The sequence below is a fragment of the Aulostomus chinensis genome, chromosome 10 (genome assembly GCF_037954235.1).
Source record: "Aulostomus chinensis isolate RoL2024-O1b breed Wild chromosome 10, RoL_Achi_v1.0, whole genome shotgun sequence".
NCBI lineage: Eukaryota > Metazoa > Chordata > Actinopteri > Syngnathiformes > Aulostomidae > Aulostomus > Aulostomus chinensis.
This window is the reverse complement of record NC_141329.1, coordinates 9750920-9774707: the sequence shown is the minus strand read 5'-3', so window position 1 is coordinate 9774707 and position 23788 is coordinate 9750920. Positions and strand designations below refer to the sequence as shown.

The 23788-nt window shown below is 41.5% G+C and overlaps 1 protein-coding gene across 1 annotated transcript in view; it reads right to left on the bottom strand.

Moving 5' to 3' along the window:
- Positions 1-1801: 1801 nt before the first annotated feature.
- LOC147254348 (calsyntenin-2-like) overlaps positions 1802-23788 on the bottom strand; it is a 239670-nt gene continuing 217683 nt past the window's right edge. The window contains exons 11-17 of the mRNA XM_086215968.1: positions 21872-22020; positions 16086-16297; positions 10099-10269; positions 9829-9974; positions 7661-7784; positions 5030-5214; positions 1802-4885 (exon numbers count right to left, since the gene is read on the bottom strand). Of these exons, the coding sequence (XP_086072094.1) occupies positions 4682-4885; positions 5030-5214; positions 7661-7784; positions 9829-9974; positions 10099-10269; positions 16086-16297; positions 21872-22020 (1191 nt within the window). The 3' untranslated portion in view covers positions 1802-4681. The remainder of the gene's footprint in view (positions 4886-5029; positions 5215-7660; positions 7785-9828; positions 9975-10098; positions 10270-16085; positions 16298-21871; positions 22021-23788) is intronic.

Genomic DNA, 23788 nt, shown 5'->3' with positions numbered 1-23788 from the left:
CATCTGTCACTGACCTCATTGTTGCTGAGGTGGAAGGGGACAGAACAACCTAGGCCTACTCATCAATGGCTTAGAAATACATTCGAGAAGTAACGTCTGCAGCTGTAACATGAGGCCACTACTACCTACTAGAGGAAAGGTAAAATTACACCTGGAATCCGAGGCTAGTCCCTCAAAAAGCAGTTTTCTTTCCATAATTATTCTATCAACATACACATTTAAATTGATATTCTTGAGTTTTATTTCAATAGCCTGGAATGTGCTGTGGAGTGTGTAAGATGGTTTTTAAATGGCAGGCTAATGGGGTCCTATCCACTCGCGCTAGCATCACCATTGCAGATAGCGTCAGCAGAAGGACAAGTCCAAATGGGTCGAAAACTGTCTCCAGTGAATGGTAGCGCCCTGGGTAAGCTGGAAATAAGGCCAAATGTCCAAAATAAGTGAACCTCCCGTTTCATGTTATAATGTTTTTTAATGAGCATTTGCACGAAGGCAAATTCCAATCAACAATGTGTTGAAATGACAATAAAGTTTCTACCTACCTAGCTTCTACCTACCTGAAGTCCAAATCAAGACATGAGTGTTACGTTTACAATACAATTTTTAATGTAGTTTGCTTTATATTGCAGTCTAATTGATTAAGGAGGATGAATGACATTAAACGTTCCTCCTCTGCTACAGATGTTTTGCCCAAAGTATTTTTTTTCTTTCTTCAGATATTAAATATTAAGGCAGGACTCAGATAAAATGTTATCAAAACTCTTAATGAGAAATTCCTGCACCCTAATAATTTGAGGCCCACATCTAAATTACTTTTTCATGCGGATCATTTTTCTTTTCTTTTCTTTTTTTTAATCAATCAACACTCTCTCTTTACAAAGTTTTATTCTAGTTTCCAAATCCATCATCGTACAGAAATTGCACCACTTAAGGTTTTTAATGACATCTGGATAAATGTTCTGTTCTGGTGCTGCTAGATGTCTCAGCTATATTCTATACAGTTGATCATAGCACATTAACAGATTGACCACCACATACACGAGAGACGGGACCTTTTATGCATCCTCTTTCTATGCAACTATCGCCTGTGGCATCCCTCAAGGTTCTGTTCCTGGCCCCTCTCAGTTGAAAACATATCTGTTACCACTTGGTCAACTTGGGTCGACCAATATTTTCTTTTCATCATTTATACAGAGGATTCACACCATCATATTTGTCCATAAATCCCTCAGCACTCACATCACACTCCTCTCTTACAGCTTGTCTTACAGCTAGAAGGCCCTGAATGTCCACTGATAACTATGACAAAATTTAAGTGACTGCATTTGGTCCTCAAATGCACAGAGATGGTGTGTGATTAAGTTTTTAATTTTACAATTATTTTTTCGGTCCACCCAAATTTCATGTTTTTATTTCATCCAATTTGGATATATTATCTGTGATATATTCTATTTCAGACTGCATTAGAATGAATTTCCTTATTTTTTTTTTTTGCGAAGTATTTTTTTTAGCTATTGTTTTTTGTAAAGCTATATACGTGAAATTTAAGTAATTTTAGTAAGATTATTATTTACTGGAGGACTGTGGACCAAATGAAACGTAGTTACATAGTTATTAGACTGTATATTCAAAGACAAAATATATAAAGTAAGGAGCATTAAATCTTTATTGTTGAGAACAGCAATGTTGTTTTGATAAGTATCAGAAATTAGCATCCAGTTATTATGTTCTGATTTAATTTATTCTCTTATTTACAGTTATATCTATCGAACTATGAACAGCACAGACACACAAGCACAGGTAGATTCCAAAACAAGTTTTATTGGCCAATTTACAGAAAGTGCTGTAGTGACCATTTCAAAGGAAAACAGACCAAAGAGTCCAGAGAAATAAATAAAATAAAAACTTTTACACATTATACAAGGTTTCCATGTTAATTTCACCGTCCTCCTCTTCTAAAACAAATGGCAGGACAACATTAGGGCTCGGGCCGATGCAAAATCCACCAAAGGTTTTCAGGGGATGAGCAAAGGGGGGGGGGGGGGTGCAAGGGTGGACGTCACAAGAGGTGTCACAGTAGATGTGGAAAACTCCTAAACAACATATGACATATCTTTACATGAACATACAGTAGAACTACACATACAATAGGATCTCCCAGCTACATCCACAAGACGGCTTTTTCCTGCTTCTCTTTTTGTTGGCTATCAATCATTGAAAAGGGGTTGATTCAGGATGGCCACAGCCAGAGATTAATGCCCCTCCTTCAAGGTGAGGAAACTTTCTGCTGGCTCCTCTGATTATGTCAAGCATGACACAGCCAAATGTTTTCACCTTTCTGTCTTTAAAGGTGCACCAGGCAACAATTCTAGTTCTTATCCAGCTGTTAGTTTCTAATGTATTGTAAAAGCTCTTGAGAGCAGAGATTATAAACTTTGACACGGCTTTTTCAATAAATAATAGCAACCTGCTCTTGTAAATGAGGCGAAAGAGAAAACAAAAATCACCAAGCAAATTTGGTTACCACGTTGAGGGTGATGATAGCTTAAACATTTAGTTGAATTGTGTGGTTTACATGACATTGATCATTGCTGTTCCAAAAAGAAGGATAAACAAGGAATTAATGTGTATAATATAAACTCTATAGCTTGACCTGAAGAGGAACATTTTTTCTTTATTTTGTTTAATGTGGTCACAATTCCTTTTAATTAAGGAATCCCTATTGAAAATCCATCCATCCATTCATCCATTTTCTGTACTGCGTATCCTGTTAAGGGTCGCGGGGGGCTGGAGCCTATCCCAGCAGCCTTCTGGCGAGAGGCGGGGTTCAACCTGGACAGGTCACCAGTCCATCACAGGTTCAACACATATAGACAGACAACCATTCACACTCACAGTCACACCTACAGTCAATTTAGAGTATCAATCAGCCTCGTCCCCTCTTGATGTCTTTGGACTGTGGGAGGAAGCTGGAGTACCAGAGAGAACCACACAGGAACAGGGAGAACATGCAGACTCCACACAGAAAGATCCCGTGATGGAGCCGGGACTCGAACCTGGAACCTTCTTGCTGTGAGGCCACAGTGCTGACCACTGCACCACTGTACCGCTTCCCTATTGAAAATGCCCCAATTAAAAATTCAGACCCCAAAAACCTTTGATGATTGCATCACTTTTCTATATGGAATGGATAGATCCACCTGTCTGCCACCACTATAGATACAGAGATACTTCTTGACAGGGGACAAAGTTATGGGTCAAAAAGTTTAACAGAAGCAGAAAGATGAGGTATCAAGAGCTTGAACAAACTACCTGCAGGAGTTATGATCTTTGTAGTATAAATGTACTCATTTTGTTCCTGTGCCTCCTCTGTGACTAAGTAATAAATCGCTGTCTGCTGGAATAGAAAGAGGACATTTATAAATGGCCACAACTCTGGAAGAAACCCACATTATTTGGCTGCTACAGGAGGGCTGTTGCTAGCTGCAGCTGAACTTAGAATCAGGTCGCTGGAATTTGTTCTCCAACACTTACATGTTAAGAAAGAATGATTACAGAGACCAAAATCACTGAGTGTACTTTTGGATGTGGGACTGCAGTTCTCTGTAATCCAGCATGAATGACTCATGGGATTATATAGAGTGAGAATAGGAGAGATTAACTGAGACAAATTGACAGATTTGGGCGAATGCTGCATTTTATGTCAGAGAAGTGACGGGACGCTGGTGCCTTTTTTGCGGCAACATTTTTGCCTGGTGCAGCTTTAAGTGACCTTACTATGGCAGCAGTAGCACATCCAGCTATCCAACACACACACACACACGCGCACGCACGCACACACACAAGGGAGGACTGATGGCTCGGGTTTGTGATGACATCTGCAGGCCAAAATGTGTGTACATAAACATGACAAGTTGATGTGTGTGGTGGACAAAGTGTTGGGGTGGGGTGGGGGGGGATCACTTACTATACTCTGTATTTACAGGAAAAGGAGCGTATAAAAATGTACAAGGAGTCTCCTATGTCCTTTCCCAAAGCCCCCAAATCCCTCATCTAGTTCCAACGTGAAGTCTGCAGCCATCATCTTCTTTTTTTGTTTTTAATTTGTTTTTGAGTACCATTGAAAATATGTTATTTCTGTAAAATCACCTGGCTTTGCCACATAGGCAAGACTGATAAATAACATGTAGTATACAAACCAAAAAATAGTCTGTTTTTTTAACTTTTGCAGCTCTCTTAAATAAAGACTTTTTTTTTTTCTTTTTTCATGGAACTTTCACGGTTGAATTTGTTACATCAAACTGAATGTGCGGTGCAGGGTTTAGCTGACAAAACTTTATTTTATTAAAGACTGTGGGTGTAGTTCGGACTCTGGGAATCAGACCTAAATTGAGAGAGCAATCCCTTTGATTGACAAGCAGTTTTTTTAATCATTATTGTTATTATATATATATTTTTTTTACCTGCTGTGTATTTTCAGTATAAAACAGGAAGTTTTCTAGCATGGTAAATCATTTCTGTGTGTGATACAGTGTAGTCTACCAGAAGGGGGCGATAATACCTCATTTTTAGAGTATCAACATCATGTAGTAGTAGAGTCTTTTAGATTCAACTATCACTATGGACGGAGCAGGTTGCAACGATGTGTGTGTTTGTGTGTCAGCGCCTTTCAGTGAGGGTTTCAGTAAGATATTGTCGATTTGTCCCAGTTGTGACTCTTCTTGCACTGCATCCTGGGTAGCTGGACATCCACTTCCTCCTCACTGTCATCTGATTCGGCACTGGTGATGTCATCCTCATCGTCCTCGTCATCCTCCTCCTCTTCTTCCTCTTCTTCTTCCTCCTCACTGGCCTCGTCATCTGCAGCTTGGGGCTCCTCCAGATTCTGAGGTGAAAAACATTAAGAGTTTCACTCATGATGTGAGAACTGACCATGCGCATGGCTCTTCTTCTCTCAAAGATATTCCAGTCACTGACACCCACTCCCCTTCCCTGGCTTCCATATTCATGGTCACCCTCCACTCTTTACCTCCATAGGATTGACAGTGATGGTCAGAGCAGAGTTATCCCAGCTCATGTCTGTCCTTTTAGTCGTCTCACATAGTTTGACCTCTTGCTGGTGGGTGAGGTGGATGCGATAGATGCCGATCACCACCACCACCACCAGGACGGCGATACACATCACAATAACCACTGTGGCCGCACTCGGAACACCTGAGAAGATGGAAAACAAGCAGGAGGTGAGTTACAGCTTCTTATTATAAATGCATACTGAAATGTCTGTATGGATGTTTGCACGTGGCTCGATGACATCAACAAGAGTTCATCTGAACGCCGTCAAAGTTGGTGTAAACGATCCTTGTGTCCTGAGGAAGAGAAGCGCTGAATTAGAATTCTGAAATGCCAGTCTGACAACTGAGATGACGGTCTGAGGTGCAGGCAAGATTCCGGATAGCTTGTTGCTGTCTGTGTGCACTTAGGGATCAAAGCAATCAGAGAGGACAGGATGACAGACAGAAAGAAAGAGATCAGAGTCAAGATTGTCAGGGACGGTTTGTGACATCACACATCACACAAGGACGTGCATCTCATACAACAAGCACAGCAAGGGATGAAAGGGGCATAGCATGTATGCATAGCATGTATGCATGAGGTAAAGGTAAAAGTGACAACTCTAAAAGCTGCCAGAGATTAGTCAGGGACCCAACCAACAACAACCAGCATCGCACTTGTTGAATAAAGCAGACGAGAAAGGTCAGGATTGAGTTTGTGCTAAGTGGTCTGATTTATGTAGTAGCATTCAGTTTGAATTTATGTCACAGATTTTTTTTATCAATACATCACTCTCTACCTCCAAAATAACTACAAATTTGACACAATGCATCTAAAACAGTATTTCAAGTCGATGATGAGGGGTCTAATGTGGACCGTGCTACTGTTTGCTTGAAGCACATTTTACTCCAAACAGTTAACAACCTATTCATTCATCAGTAAGTATTTCTTTACATGTAGATACAAAAACAAATGAGGTTTCAATCTTTCTTTGGTCCTCATACGACGAATGGAGCCTGAATGAACTCAGCTTACATTCTGAAAAGTACAGTTATACTTGGAGAAATTTGAGTGAAAGCAGTGTGTAAGCCAAGACATTTTCAAATATGTTTTAAAACCAGATGTCTCCACATTTAATGTTGGTCTCTGTATAACACACATCTGCAAAGATGTAGCATGAGCCCTATTTAGTACTATAACCACAACACTCGCTGAGGGATTTCTCTTGATCTAAAATGTTTATTTCTTCTGCTCTGATCTCCAGCCGACTGAAATAACACAACATCTCTGTGCCTGCCCTCCCTCCACTAGCCCCGCTTGGTGTGTGTGTTTTTAATAAGACTGATACTCACAGAGGACTCTTCAGATGATCATTTGATTAAGTCTAGTTCCCTAGATTTCCCCACTAAATCCACTGACTTTGATCTCCCTCTGAGTGAAGCTACATGCTGCCCCTCTGAAGAAGATAGGCAAGTTTTTGTATGCACACACACACGCGCACACACACACACACACACACACACACACACACACACACACACACACACAGACACTCATGTTTTCTATCCAATTTGTACTCTTCACACATACAGCATGACATCATCAGTCATGGCCGAGATGACTGGAAATCCCTTGCTTTCAGATTTACAACAACCCATCACCCTTACAACTCCTCATTCTACACACACACACACACACACACACACACACACACACACACACACACACACACACACACACACACACACACACACACACACACAGCTGTTAACATCACTGGCCTCTGAGCTCTCCACGACTAAGTAGAATCCATTAGAGTCTGATGAATAATTAAATCTTGTGTGGTCGATTAAGACCAGTGTCTCCTCAGCATCTTCTCTCTGTACTTAAGATGTTTACGCAAGAAGGGCAGGAGGCATCGTTTCAGCAGTTGACAACGGTATGACAGCGGCAGTCTGATGAGCGCTACAATAAAAAGATTTAAAAAATCACAAAGAGCATTCCCTAAGGTTCCCTGTAATATATTCCACCGCTGTAATAGGTTGTTTTCTACATTTTCCCGGCGTGACTATATAACACAACAGCCACAAAAAACCAACAGCCACAAAAAAATAGACAGATATCTAAAAGTATAAACAAATAAGGTAAAAACCTTTTACATCTAAAAGGTCAGAGGTCAGACTAAGTCGGAACAATTTATTGGAGAACAGTAGGATCAAACCTAAGACTGAAAGCATTTATCACGTACAACTTTTCATACTGATTTTTGCTTAAAGTTATCTTACTTTAATTATTGTTGGCACTATTCATTACTGTGTTACTGCCTGTTTTTATGAGCAGGCGCTGGCAGAAGAATTCAGCATTCAGGATCGATAAAGCTCAATCTTCTGCCCTCTGGTGCAAAAACTAAATGACTCATGTACATAATAAAAAGCTGATTTCTTTTTATTTATGTTACTGTTTAAATGTTAGAATTGTGAGAGTTTATATGCAGCAGCAAAGTGTATATTCTCATGTAGCTTACGTGATATGAATGACAACACGAGTTGTCACCTGACCTAAAAATGAAATGACGCAGAGACACTGAGAACTAGCTATGTTTTCTTACCTGAACCATGGCTGAGGTACAGGTCGTGAATCATGGATGGGTGGTGGACCACCTGCATGTACTGAGGCGGGGCAACCATGTGATTAACGTGTTCCCCGACATCTGAACTGTGGAGGATGCTCACCTGTATGAAGAGACAGAGAAGCTGGACTGATGTTTTTAGGAGAATAAAGCAGTTATTGGGCTTTTTCAGGTGGATCAGTGTTTCCCACCAGAAATCTTCTTCTTGCTGTGACTCATGCAGATGATCTTTTCCAAACAAGTCTGGGAGAAATGGGAGACTGAAATATTGACATCTTTAGGGTTGACAGGGTCGGCTCAGCACTGTACAGTAAGGTGAAATGTAAATCAAATCCAAAGGTCCTAAAAGGAAACCAGTGAAAGCTGAAACATGTTGTTCTTTCCAAGTGAGAACTTGAAACAGTATAAACTAGTTCAAACTTTGTTTCAGCAGACAAGGTCAGGTCAGATGTGCTGGTGTTGTGTCAAGCTGCCAGAGAGGTTGGATTCACAGACCAACACAGAAGGTGATTCTTGGAAAGTTAAAACAATACATCACCCAAAAAGTATATTCTGCCTTTCAAATACATTTCTTGAATCAAACACATTTTTTTCCAACCTCCATCACTTCTTTGTGACTCCGGACTGTAGAAATAACCCACCACTTAAATTTAGCTTGACGCTAATGGCAACTGGCTAAAGTAGGAATATAGGTGGATAAAGAAGATGTGATTTATACAGCAATTAAGAGTTTATCAACAAACTTTTGTTGGGCAGTTGTGCTATTATAAGCTATCAGTTGCTATTAGCTCAGAACTAAATACATGTGGCTGGCCCTTTCTGCAGACTGGATTCATGAAGACTCCTGTTTGTGAATAATTGAAAGACAATATACACTTTATGAATAAAGTATCGATTTCAATTAGATGCAATTTGCCTGGTAGGAATAAAATCATTATGACACAAAGATTTCTTTAATTTTAGTCAGACACTGTTTAGGGTTGGAGTTTTCTGCATATGTTTGCATGCACAAACATATGAAATGTCGAACCCACCAAGGGAGTTATTGCTGCTCCTGCTGCTGGCGAGCCTTCTGAGGTTCATTTTTAAATATGCTCTCAAAGTGAAAGTGTTGCCAGAGACCTCAGCTGAGTCAGCATAGCCATTTGCCAGAGTCGGCTGTAAGAAGCAGCATGAATATTGCTCAACTTAATGATGTTAATGCTCTGTTGGAGATATTTTCACTTTTGTAAATATATATCATGTAGTCTACTACTCTCGAACTGCTTGTCATCCGAAGGGACATTGCACTTTTACGATCTGTTACTACAGTAAGAAGGTTGTTGGAGATTTCTTTTTTTTTTTCTTCTTTTTTTCACTTTGCACTCTGAACCGTGAAACTACAGTAAATGATGTTTTACCAGACTTCCAGACTTCCATATTACTATAAAAACCTTCATCATTTAAATACCCGTTCTAAAATTCCCTACTGCCCGATTCAATCATTTATCTATCACCGCTAAGCTGCCCTCCAAAGACTAAGAGCATTAACTGCATTTTTGGTATAAATTGACTTACAAATTAACTTCCTGTTGTCTGCTTTATCTTGTGACAAAGATTTAATTTTCAATTTGAGAGAACAACGTGTATAAAACTGCAATAACTATGGAATGGATGCATGAAGTATTCTAATTATTGCAGTCTACTTTGGGATGCTACTGTATCCATCTAGTTATCCCACACGAGAGAGAAAATGGTGAAACTGGTGTTGATAATAAAATACTTCGAGGCTGGTAAGTAATGGTGACATCACTACTGCAGTAATCGCTGGCTGTAGGACACATTGGTGTGTGTTAATGTGTGTGTGTGTGTGTAGAGTGATTGTTTGTTGTAGCAGAATGATAAAAGCCAGACAATACTGGTGCAGTGGCAGAGGTGGCCATGGAAGGTCAAATTTCAACCTCCAGTGTCAAAAACTGCCCTAATGTTGATTGTGTACGCTGTAGGAAGTGTTTCTTAAAATCCATCAGACTGAAGGAATCTGCCTGACAACAGTTCTACAAACAAGTGCCTTGTTACTGTTGTCAGGCTTTGCTGGGCACAATAGATAATAAATACCTGCCTTGAAACAATGGTAACATGCATCAGTCAACATGCAGCTACTCTACCTCAAGGTTGAACTCGTTGCTGGTGTAGCGGCCGTTAAGCTCCGAGCATGTGAGGCGAAACCTTCTCTCTGTAAGCTGCCCGGGCTGCCAGTTATAGTAGCGCACCTGTCGGATCACCTGTTCGTAGTTCGACATGGAGTCCACACCTGTAAAAGGTCAGAGCAGCTGTTGAACATACACTGAAAAAAGTGACACGACACCAGAGAAGATATGGACCTGGATGGGTCCAAATCGTAGCTCGGTGGAGTGATTGTTACCACAGTAACCTACCATAAATGGACATCCCCGAGGTAGAGTTGGTAGCGTCCAGGTGTTTTCCCAGAAGAATGCTGCGCTGCAGTTGGAGTGACTCCTCCTCAGGCCTCAGCTCCTCCCCCAACACCAGGATGTCGCAGTAGTCCAGGTTATGAATGATCTCCTCAAGGACGCCAGGTCGACGTGCTACACACATGCACGCACGCACACACACACATGCACGCACACACAATTGAAAGAAAGCATTCTCATGACATGACAGTCTAATTACTATTTTCAGTGTGATCACGTCATGTTGAAACATTGTGAGAGAAATGGGTACATTCGAAGAACTATGATTCAAAGAATACAGGACACAACACACCTTCTCCCCATCCTCCCCCCTCCTTGTGCACCTCTATTACTCATCAACAGACATGTCATGAGCTACTGTGGTAATCAGTCCCCTCAGCGCATCACAGCCAGGCTGGCTGGATGCTGCTGGGCCTCTTTGACAGTCGGCTAAGCACCACCCTCCACCTCTCACTGATACCCAACCTTCTCCCTCACTGTACACTCCCCTGGGAGGGAGGCAGCTTTGCCCATTGTACAGACTCCCAATGGAGACAGAGTGTGTATGTGTGTGTGTGTGCGTGTGTGTGTGTGCATGTGTTTGTAGGGGCAGCAGAGATGAAGCGCAGGGAAGGGGTCAGTGAGCAAAATACAAATATATTACATTTTGTTTGTATGGCAGCATTTAAAAAAAAAAAGTCCCTTTTGGCTCGAATTTGATGCTTTTGATTAAAAAAGATATCTAAATCACAAGAGCGTGTATTTTATTCTCTTTGAGTTAATAGTTTTGTTTGATATGGTAGGTGTGGATTTTTCATCTTCCCAAATTTGTTATGTTTCTGAAAAACAAAGACCTATAAAAGAGCACCACTTTTCTGTTGAGAGGCGTAAAGCAGCTGGCAGTGCTGATCATACACGAGACAAAGATCTGTTACGGCATTTTCTATTTCTGACATCAGCTTCTTTCGGTAACCTACCTTCGTATACTTGATTAACGTCAAGCTAGACCTCAGGAATGTCCAACATCACAAATCACGCCGTTTGTTATCATCAGGGATCTGATGCATCCAGAAGCAAACCCAACACATTTGGTGCAACTCTAGCTTCACTCTGTCTGTGAGGCTGTGCAGTGTTTTTTGTTGTGTGTTTAAATTTTCACAGGTAAATTCATCTATAACAGCCAACTGTTCAGACAGCTCCTTTCCATCAACATCTGCTGCTTTTTTGTTCACACCTCAGGTGGTTAGAGGAGCTTTTAGGTTCGTTGCATTGCCACTTGTTACTGATGTTCACTCTGTGTGTGTGTGTGTGTGTGTGTGTGTGTGTGTGTGATGTGCAGGACAGATGCAGCATAACTGGCTAAAATTCTGATGACGTTTAGTCTTATATTAACAGAGCACAAGTAAACCCTGTGCAATAAAAATTATGGCAATCAAATTGCTATATTGTAGCCTCTGATAATGGGAAAAAATTTGCATCACAAAAAAAAAAAAGACATTCTGATGTCATACGCACTGGACTGTACCAGGAGCAGTTGGATTTTAGAGCTACATTGTTCATGGGATGAAAAAATTTTGTGCTGGGCTTATAAGAAAGAATAAAAAAGAGAGGAGGAGGGGGAGGAGGAGGAGGTGGAGGGGAGACAGTCACGAGTGTGAGGGATGAAGCAATAGAAAAGACTCTGAAGCAAATTAGAAGAGAGGCGAAAGAACAGAAAATGTTGAGCAGTAATTATTATGAGCGGAAAAGAATTGATGGCCTTGGCCTTGAGTAAAGTCACCAGACTTGCCTAGTAAAGGTATTAGGAGAGAGAGAGAGAGAGAGAGAGAGAGAGAGATGAGGCAGTATATGAATGACACAGAGAGACAAAGCGTGGATGGAGGGGGTGCGAGGATGATTAACAGGGTCCAAAAGAAACTTATCACATTTCCTGAAAGAGAAATATATGATTTTTTTCTTGAATCCTCCAAGCGTCATGAGAACACAAAATCTGCTCATTATGGAACTTCATCACCCCCCACCACCACACACGCAAGCCCTGCATGTGTCTTTCTCTGGCTCCCAGCTAATCTCTTCCCCCCAGCTGCAGTCTCTATTTCACTGGCAGAAAGAGCCCTAGCGACTCCTGAAAGCAATGCCACTTTCTGCTCTTCTTCTTCCGCTGTATTACTCACAATGGAGGACTAAAACCTCCCTCGCTCTGCTTATCTGCTCCTAATTGGCCGCGAGTGGCGGGGCCCCGGGGCCGAGCTGTGCCGAATTGGACTGTTCCCACCACAGTGGTAGTAGGAAAGAGCCGCTGGGATTTAAATGTCATACTCATTTGCTGCTGGTCGTAGTGGGTGACCCAGCGAATCAGGGGTGTGGATCGGGGCAGGTCTTAATAAGCAGGAGGGGTCTGCAGCTGCGTAGGGACACCCGGGAGAAGGTCTGGCAGAGGTAGAGGAGCTGTATGGACAAGGATGAACAGCACGAGGCTCTTCTACAGCAAATTGACTTAACATAATGGCAAGGCCAGCAGATCTATATGGAACAAAAGTCTTAGCTTACACTGCAGATTACTGCCGGCGAGTCGGAACAATTGTCCTCATCTGTACCTGAGGAAGTGTTCAAGTACAGCTTTGAGTGCAGACCAGCGCTGCAATGTACCCAAGCTTTTAATAAATGTACTCAGCAAATGTACTTTTCCTCAGGTGAAATGATGTTGTAATTTTGACCAGAGAATAGTGAAAGTAGATAGCGGCTGATCTGATATCCACCCTTGCTTATGCTGGTTAAAGGGACTGTTAAACCAAAAATGAAAACGCAGTCATTGTCTACTCACCCTGATCCCGATGGAAGGTTCACAGGGGAGCGCGTTTCAGTAACCTCCCAAACAGCTGAAGTAAATGGAGACCAAATTCCCAAAGTAAAAAAAAAACAACAACAACAAAAAAAAACATAAAATGGTGCCAAGTAGCTCGTCCAAAATATTCCCGTTCAGGTCGTTTTGAAAAGCCAAAGTTTTAACATAGTGAGAAGATAATGACTGAATTTCCCTTTTTTGGACAAACTATCCTTTTAAAGCTCATGTATGTGTCCATATATGTTACGATATCATTACATATTTTAGTGAGTTCTTGTTATAATCATACATTTTTGTACTGTGCTTTATACTTCGCCACACTTTTTTGGTAGTATAATGACTCATCTTGACCTCGACTTTTCATTTAAAAATAATTACGGTGTGACTTGCTAAACCGGATTTCTTATGGAAATAATCATTGATTAAAGAATGTGGTAGAGGTCTATTCATTCTAAAGGTTTGAGCGAAGGCCAGTAAACCTGAATTCTGTGGCATCAGGAGATGTGTCACTTCGACAGCGGCACGGCAATGATTCCCTCGTCCCCGTGTCTCAAAGTCAGTGGGTTTTTGTGAAATAATAATAATATCTGAAATAAGGTCTGGAGTTAATAAAAGCTTCAAACATATTAATATTTCTATTCTATGGCAAAAATATGCCACCGAATACCACACTTGTGAATTTTGAAGCTTTTCATGCGACTTGTGGCGTGTTCCAGTTAAACTTGGAAATCCGAATTTCTGAGTTCCTGTTGAAAATTATAACTGGAGCTACTTGACGGACTCAAGATCACAACTCTAAGTGTGAACACTTAATATGAATATTTTGTTTTTACCACTTTTATGTCTTAATTTTTTTCACGAATCAGTTTTCATGCAGTACTGGTCATTTATTTGCATGTATGACTTACAGCATACAGTGTTGCTGTCAACTGGTGCTCGAAACAGCTGAGGCCGAAACAGCATTTGCTCCTTTACTTATCACAGTGTTTTCTTCATCTGGAATGTGGATCTTGGTGCTCTCAGGTACAACATTGTGTTCAAAAAAGCTCTTGTTAGAGACATTAAACTCAGTCTTGCTGAAAACAGGAGTAGCGTTAATCTTGTCGCGGTGACATTGAAGTCATGCGCCCATGGTGTAACATCGTGTTAGCTGTCTACTTCTAGCGATTGCATTTACGCTTGAGAAAATAATAAAGGAGTTTTTTTTATTTGTGAAAGGTATTTTGCTGAACAAAATGCACAAGTTCTATAAACTTGTATTTACCACAGTAATCCAAAATCCAATGCAAAAATACCATTGTCTTTTTGGCCAAAATTATGTCATCCCACCAGCTCATTACACTATGTTTGCAGATTTTTTAATGCAACACTTATACCATTATTTGGAGTATTTCCATTTAACCATTTCTTAACTGAAGAAAATCTTCCTCCAGGCGGCACGGTGGTGCAGTGGTTTGAGTCCCAGCTCAGGCACAGGATCTTTCTGTGTGGAGTCTCCATGTTCTCCCTGTTCCTGTGTGGGTTCTCTCTGGTACTCCAGCTTCCTCCCACAGTCCAAAGACATCAAGAGGGGACGAGGCTGATTGATACTCTAAACTGACCGTCGGTGTGACTGTGAGTGTGAATGGTTGTCTGTCTCTATGTCTTGGCCCTGCGATGGACTGGCGACCTGTCCAGGGTGAACCCCGCCTCTCACTCAAAAGCAGCTGGGATAGGCTCCAGCCCTCCTGCGACCCTTTACAGGATAAGTGGAAGAAAATGGCTAGAAGGATGAAAATTCTTCCTCCTTCCTCCTGCGATATAAATGAGCAATAGATAACTAAATATATACAGTACTAAAATGCAGAGTTGTGACATATCTTTTGGTTGTGACTCCACTGACCTCGTAAGCAGGGAAAGTTGAGTTTTGACTCCAGCATTTAGCCACAACATGTTGGAGACTTTAGTCAGTGTCAGACCGACTGACTAAAATAGCTCACGGTGTGTGCAGATGAAAGGAATGTCGGCTGCTGATTTTCAGTCTCATGAGGCGTTCTGCTTTCTCTGAAGGTTTGTTTTTAAAGCCGGGCAGGTGACACTGCAGAAGCTTCATGAATGAGTGAACACATTATCAATAAGAAAAAAAAAAACGCTCAAATATTCATTCCACCTGCCAGAAGGTGTAGGATCTCTAACTTTGTGAGCAGTATTCTTCACGAACACAGCTCGTCTGATGCATTTTAGGGCGAATGCCGATATTGAGGACTAGATAAGCCGATATTTTAGCTTCAGAATAATTCAACATAATGTTTGAAGTCTTTGGCAAATGTCTCATATCCTCGCTACTAAACCACTCTTCATCCAGCTATCTCACAGGTCCATGCTACTACCAGGTCAAGGCATGGTGCTCAGGGGAAACTTTTTTAAATTCTTACTACAAAAAAGTAATCTGTTCGGTTTGGACGACACATCAAACTGTTGTTACTGGATGCAAAAATATATCAAATAAAAAATACATGAAGCTATGTGGTCTGCGAGCTGCTGATATAGCAAATTAGCATGATAAATGTGAGGGATGATGGTTGTGACAAAAGAATAAAAGATGGGGACAAGCTTGGCCACTAAGTTTAAATTCTGCAGTTGGGCCAACATCAACCCGTAAACCATATTCACGCAGATGTACGAGTCCGCAGGCGAGGTGGGTGAGATGATGGCGTCAGATGCGTCAGTAGAGGAAACACAGATGATTTCACCTGACTGAATAAGTCTGTATCTGCTGAGGGGTCTCGGACTTTTAACATGACCCGAGACTCCACTTGAGCTCATGGGTAATCAAGGTCACATTGACAGGCACACACTGCATCTTCAAATGTAGCGGCTTTAAATTGAAAGGTGGCATATTACATTTCTTTTAATGCTTCCCCTTTTCCCCCTAAATTTCCTGAGTATTCTTCATGTTGCTGCTAAAGATGATGAGATGGTGCATTTACACCTGACCCTAACCACTGATAATTTATCAGCATTTAAGAGCTGGTAAAGTAGATAGAGATTTTGTCACTTATTTTAGTTTTGTGACTTGCTTTGCATTTTCTGACAACACCTTAGGCAGCGTGAATCTATTCTCTACCTGTGTGATGGATGCTGGCGTCCACTCTGGTGACTGTGCTGATGATGTGGAGGTCCTGGAATAGTGCCACGCCTCCTGCACTCCTGAGGTTGGACGCTGGGTGACTCAGTCTCTCCACTCCACTGATGGTTATTCTTGGCTCGCTGGGCTGTAACACCATCACCACGGCATCGATGTCAGGAATGGTGATACAAGTGTCTTCACCGAAACACCTGGAGGTGAGACATTGAAGAAAGATGAGTGAAAGGTGAAGTGTGAGAAACCCAGCTGACACTTCACAAGTGGCAGTACTGCATTTAAGTAGAGTTTAAAAGTTACAATGGAGCCAGATATAATAGAAAATTACGAGGTTTTTCAACCTGGGCCACATTTTCCTATATTTTTGGATAAAATCCCTGATAAGGATTAACATGATCAAAATGTTCCAATCTGAACTCCAATATTATGACAAGTGACTTTACCACAGCTGCAATACAATCTTAGAGCAACTGTGCTCCTATTAAAAACACTGACATTTTTAAAATCAATATGGACTATTGCCCTGTAAATAGTTTTGGTCTTTATTGATTGTTTTGTTTTTATTTTATCCAGACACATAACAACATTGAGCCCGAGGAAGTGGGCCACATTGTTATCCTTGTATAAAGCCAAAAGACTACACAAAATGAAATTTTAACAATTCAATCGTTTTCCAACCTCCAAAGAAAGTCCCTACATCAATCTTCAACAGAAACATTGATCAAACTTTTAAACTAGGGCTGTTCAGGCAACAGTGACTGATGACACCAAGTAACACTGTTGAAAAAAGTTTTTACAGCCACAGGTTGACACTGGTGTTAATCAAATAAATCCGATATGATTTATAATTAGGTAGCAGATTTGTTTTATTTCATAGAACAAAACTTTTTGTCCTACAAAATTCAACATTGCTAACTTAGATTTGGGTTTTAGGACTCGTTCTTATGCCACTGTATTGATACGTGCTATGTAACATTAGTAAGGCGGTGCTAGCAAAATGTTAGCAATGTATTATTATTATTTCAAATTTGAAAATCCCATCTGTAAAACTTTGTGTGGAGTACCAAGGCTGTACTATCTTCTCTGGAATTGTTCAGGTTTTACAACCCTGTGCCAGGGGATGGTAGAGTGCCGATATTGTATCCATACAGGGTTATCTGTGCCATATTTTCTCACTATTGGACAAAGCCTTTTTTTCCCCCATGTATTTTCAAGAAATAAACCCCTGTTTGATATACCGAACAATGCAGTAAACATACTGTACCTGTCAAGTAAAATTTACATACGGTCATTGCAATACTACTCAATATCAGTTGATACACAACTCAGATATCAGAATCAGTATCAAGAGCATCAAATATGCATTGGAACATCTCAAAGGAGCGCTCGTTCATGGGTAAGAAACCTACCGTCTCATTTCACACACACCATGATTAGCTGTTGCACCACGCAAACTGTCCTTTCCCCTGCGGGTGCATTTCAATGAATCCACTATTACTAGTGAAAATGAAAACTTTTCTCACGCCATGACATTCCCTAAAAGCGACTACAAATGTTATACACGCTGCCTCATAAATTTGAGTTGACCTTCAGACCTGCAGTATCATCAAAGAATGTCTTTCTTTTCATACTCTGGATGATTTGATTCAGGATGATTAAACCCTGTTCAGTGTGGAGAAGGTCACATCTACAAGAAGGACTATATAGTAGAGGCGCAGCAACGAAGGGTGACAGAGGCCCCCGAGAAGCACTTATGGTAGAGCAGAGCCTAGACCCTGACTTGATTTACTGAGTAAAGATGGTCTCTAACACATTTTTTAGCTTCAGAACATTACAGTGGCTTATAAAGCTTATCAACTCCAGCAGGAACTCTTAGTGGCAGCGACTGAAGCCGCTGTACACCGCAGCTGGTGAAGTCTGAATCCAGACCACAGTGTGCACAGTTATTCATGGGGTGAAAGGCTTGGCCGGTGATCAGGCAGCGGACCTACAGAAGCGCGCATGCTGTGGTTTCGTCCGAGCACGTCGGCCGCTCTGCTTGCCTGTCAGACTGTGATAGTGTGTGTTTTAATGCGCAGCATCTACTGGCAACCTTGAATGGACGCATAACGGCTCCCTATAGGGCTTAAAGTAGCGAGATTCCTAACACACACACACACACACACACACACACACACACACAGACAGATACACACTGCACAGTGTAAAAACTACACACAGATTACACATCAATCAAAAGGGCAAACAAGAAATATTAGATTTAAAAAAAAAAAAAAGGAAACCCATGTGTGTTGGGGGAGAGAGATCTGTGGTGGCGGTGTGGTGTAAACCAGGAAAGGCTGAACAAACAACCAGCTTCTTTTCTGGTTTTACATTTTAACCAAAAGTCTTTCAAGCCCACAAACATCTGTTGGGGGGGGGGGCATCAATGCTCTCTCCCCCCCCACCCTCTGAAATGCGCCACAGGAAGACATGATGAACGGCTTCTTTCCTACACTTGAAACCGACCCCAAAAAGCTTCAATGGAAAAAAAAACACAAAAAACATCCCACCTGCTGAGCACCTGATATTTTCCTCCCTCCCATTGTGATGTAAACGATGCTCTGTTGAATAAATCCATATGCTGATGCCTTCCCCATCTGTAGCTGAAATACTTTTATGCAAATATATGTGAACAGAATTAGACAGGCTGCAAGGAGCTGACAGCAAAAAAAATACAGTAGTTTTGAAATGCCGTTATCAACAAAATTCATAAATTCATTCATTCATGTGCTCCTTTATTGCTGGCATGGCTGTTTTTACTCAAAGGACGGGCAATGGCTAACTAAGGTGCTGGAAGCATGACACAACTTAAAGGTCACACTGATGTCCACTAACACATTAAACACAGTAGAATAAAGTCTTAGGTCTGTTTCTCCTAAGTGCTGTGTTGTCGGCAGCTGGACTGTTTCAGTTTTCTTAAAGATGTTTCCCCTCTCATCCAAGAGGCTTCTTCAGTTCGGAGTCACTGGTGAGGACTTGCAGGTTTGTAAGACTGCATGGGTGTGACCCTCTTACAGAGTCGCTGTCGCATGCGAGCTCTAAGAGGTCACCAGAGTCAAACTCGAACGGTATTCAGGTGGTTGGACTTGGTAGGCAGGGATTGCTGATGTCAGCCTCTAAAGAGGTGGCCATCTGTCAGCGATGTTGAGGAACCTCTTGGTAGATGAAAAATCCTACACAGATTTGGATAATTAGGTTTTATCTTAAGTACCAGTCCAAAGAAAAAGACTGATGAAAAGAATGATAGGCTGAGCTAACGTTATTTTCTTGGAAAAAAAAAAATATATAAATGTATATATATGTGTGTGTGTGTGTGTATTTTTAACCAGAATTTGGCCTAACAGCCAGAAAAAAACAAAAAAAGACCCCAGACATGGTCTCTAATCCTCTCCAGTCAGTTGTCTGAGGCCACGCTTTGAGACAAACAGGTTTCGGGGCATCATGTAATCTCCCCCTCTCTCGTTCTTGAAGCCATGGCCGCTCATGTGTGTCTGCTTGCTGTTTGGGCAATAAGCCATTGTTGTGGGCAGTAGGAGATACAAACTCAGTGATGCAGTGAGACGGATGCTGCACGGGCCTGCCGAGCTGCAAAGACAAATAAACCTGGAGCCAGTCCAACTTAATTACAAAGAAATATGACAGGAAGCCTTAAAGGGCCGTTACAAGAATGAGAAGTGGTTACTTTTATTTTCTTGAAGCCTGCAGTAATGGCAGTTATTAGACATCAGCTGAAAACAAATTTAGAGTAATCACATTTGGAGGAATTAATTAACACGGCTGTTTGTTTTTAGGGGAGGGATAGTGTCTGCAGCAGTCAGGGGAGGTTTTTGCATCAGTTGCTGATGTGTTAATAGTGGGAGGCCATGTCTCAGGCTCTCCCGGTGTAACTAATTCAGTTGAGGAGATTGTCTCCCTGCTGGTGTCTGTTCTGGATAGAGCACTAAAAACAACAAATTGGAAGCTAAATCACCAGTGTTATCAACAAGACTACACATTGGCTGCTGTAAACACAAGTCGCACACAGACATGCTCTCAGCGCCCAACGCACTTAGACTGCCATGGCAACAGGCGACTTATTCAGAACTTGTAGCGTATTTAGTTTCAGCACTGTTTTACAGTCAATCTTCTAAGAAAAAAAGGTGTTGAAGGTTGTCTCACCTTTTCTTGATTACACACCTGTCTACTCATGCTTAGATCGACATCTCCCCCCTAAGTCATTTTGTTGCTCGCGATTTTGGGACTAAAGGCACTTGCTTGTTTGTTTTTTTTTTTTTAAATTTCACAGCAGTCATTTTGACATGCCATGGATGTAATTATTTATGGACCCATTCTGTTTAGTGTCACAGCCTTTCCAAAGAGGCAGCGTGAACAATACCAGGACCGGAACACACAAACATGGAAAAGGGCCATAATTAGTGTTATCAATTGCACCTGTGTTTGCCCTGCAGCTGCGACCTCATATGTCCCAGCATAGCTCCACCCAAGGTCAAACTGAGCAGAGAGCTAATGAGCTGACTGAAAACACCTGTGTGGGTGGACATCTCTCTCTCTCTCTCTCTCTCTCTCTCTCTTTCCCACATGGCTAACATCTTATATCTAACTCAGTGCTGAAGGCAACTCCAAAAAGCAACACTGTATCACATCAATGAATCTCTAAGTTCATCAATCACATGCTAGCCCCACATCTGCAAGCGCTCTGTTTCCCCTTCTTACGCACAGTTATGACAGCTAGCATTTAGCAGTGACACAAGCTTGATTGAACATTTGGGAATTTGATGACCCATCTCATTGTCCTTGTTTTGAATTGTCCTCCATATAACTCTAAACCCTGAGGTACACCCAATGAACAAGCTAGCCTCTTGTATGGCAGCAGCTCTACCGCTGTCAGTGGGTGAATGGGTGAAAGATATTGTTAGCGCTTTTGGTCGTGCGATAAAAATGCAGCCCATTTACCACTGATAATTGTTGTGCCTCTAGCTACGGTGACTCTGCTTCATCACACGCACGCATGCGCATGCGCATGCGCACACACACACACACACACACACACACACACATATACAGTCACTTCTGCTGTGTTAGTTGAAGTTCTCAGGCCCGCGGCCTTGCATCGAACTCAACAGGAGAGTGAAGAGTTAACCCCCAGGGCTGTGCTGCAGGGGTCTACATATATTTAAAACAATCATGAATTTTAATGGTACAACCACCACGGGAGGCTGTTTTACCAGCCTGCATCTCTCTCCCCCTCAGACACACACACACACACACACGCGCGCTTTGTATCTCTCTCTTTCCCTCGTTCCTCTGGCAAAACCCAGGCAGAATTATTAATACATGACATGAAAATGTAAAAACTGGCCCCCGGTGGCGACATTGAACAGAAAATGGTGTATTAAAGGAAAGGGAAACTGACATCAGAGGAAACGAAAAGTGCAGAGAAGTGTGCTGGAAGAAGGATTTGGAGTCAATCTGAGAGTAGGGAATTATGTGTCAGTCAGTCTCTGATATCTGCTGTGTTGTCTTAACACTTAACAGAAGTGTGAGATGTGTTAACTCTGCATATCTGAGAGAGGAAGTACCGCTAAAGAAAAAGTGAGAGTTGCGAGAGAGGAAGCAAATGTAGGAATGTATATCGAAAAATTCAGAAATGTAGATAAAGTGGAAGAGGAAAAAAAAAAACCCACAACAAAGTCACCTGTGGAGGAAGAAAGGGGTTTTATACATACTGGACAGCAGTGGAGATGTGGAGATGTCGGACACCTGGCGTGGGAAACTGGCGGGAGTTTATGTAGGAAACTTTCCTCACAGCAGCGTTCATGTTCTCCAAATCCTCTCCCTCCATGACCAGGATAGACTGAGCTGGGTTGAAGTGAAACTATGGACAGAGAAATACTGGTGATAAAAATATATATGAAGAAATCAAATTGAAAGCTGCATTCAATTCATTGAGTTGCTTTTGATCAGCTCAGTGTGCTATCAGGCTCAGACACATTTCTGCCTAGAAGAACTCAGAATTGACTGAAAGACAAAACTGTCTCCTTGACAGTGGAGGACATTTTTTATCATCTTTGTTGAAAGCGCATGTTTTTCCATTGTCTGGCCCTGGTTTTCATTTTGGTAATTTAATTTATCAAAGGTATAGTCAGCAACATTTTTTTTTCAAATTTAGCTAATATCCACGCACAGTCTGCAAGCTGCCCTCTCTGTGTTGTGGAGCCCTGGATTTGTAAATTTGACACATTGATGGGTGATATTCTCTTGCCAAGTGGGTGTAAAAATATCTTAATTGCAAATTGCATAATTTTTTTTTAGTTAATTTAACTCAGTCTTATTTTGGAAACATTTTCATGAACTTTGAACTACTGAGCTAGCAAGGCAAAGGCTCAGCTAACTGTTAATACAGCACAAACTATATAACTTTAACTGACCCTCTTGACCCTCCAGTTAGACTGGTGACACTGAGGTCAATGTTGCAATGACACACGAATAGCATGTGATCCACACTGAGACATGGCCGAACCACAGCAGCCACTGCTTCCAAGCTTGCAGGCTGTTAACTGTACCATGGAGACAGACTATTGAAAGCTGGGAGGCTGTTTCTTTTGTCTTGACACACCCTCGTCCGTGAAATGACACCACGGTAAAAGAGAAATCTGTATATTGTCAGTCCCATTTCTCCATGTGGCACCGGAAAAGGACTATAAATTATTGGTACTCTTGACATTACTATCAATAATATTGCAGATATACTTTGCACTCTGCCATGAAGAAGCAATTTTGCCTTTATTAGACAACATAAATGGCAAAGAAGACAAATAATGAATGTTTTAACTCTAGATTTCGAAGAAATCCGAAGCTGGGGACTTTTTTTTAATTTAGGGCCTTAAGTTCTTTTGGTGAAACACAGCCCTAAAAAGCTGCATATGGATTTATTCTTGAGTCCTATTTGGATGATGCAACAAGCTATAAACCCCACCGTGACATGTGATCACTTGATAGTTATAAGGTCACGTTTGAACTTTTCATGTCCAGCTAAGTATTTCAAAAGTTGTCTTGATTCATTCTTAAGGTGAAAGAATAACTACTATAAAAAGAATCACCAGCTTATCTTCGATGAATTCAGATTGGTCAATAAGTGAGTGTTTGTAGATACTGTAGTTGTACCCTTGAACCATCGACATGTGTCATAGGGTCACGGGTCTCCGTCACTTTTATTTTGAAGGTCCTGAGCCAAAATGGTTGGGAACTTTGCACCAACAAGTTTGAGATGTAAGAATACTGACTTTCAGGGTTCTTTCAAGAGGACGTGACCATCATGCACCATTACCATTTCAAATGATTACACAGGGAAGAATGGAAACCAATAGAAAAAGGGAGAAGAGAAATGGTCAGCACATCACAAAAAGTATGTACTAGAAAAAGCCCACAAAACAGTGGTATGACCCTTTGTGCCCAAAAGCTTGAGTGGACTTTTATCCCAGACGTAGTGAGATGGAGGTGTGTGTTCTCGTGTAGGGTTTGATAGCAGGGATTTGAAGCCCATCTTCCTTTAAAGAGGGTTTACTGGTCTGCTGATAGCACTGCGCTGAGTGTCTGCCATATCCCAAAACTGTCTCTCAGCAGCAGAGTGACTATACTTCAGC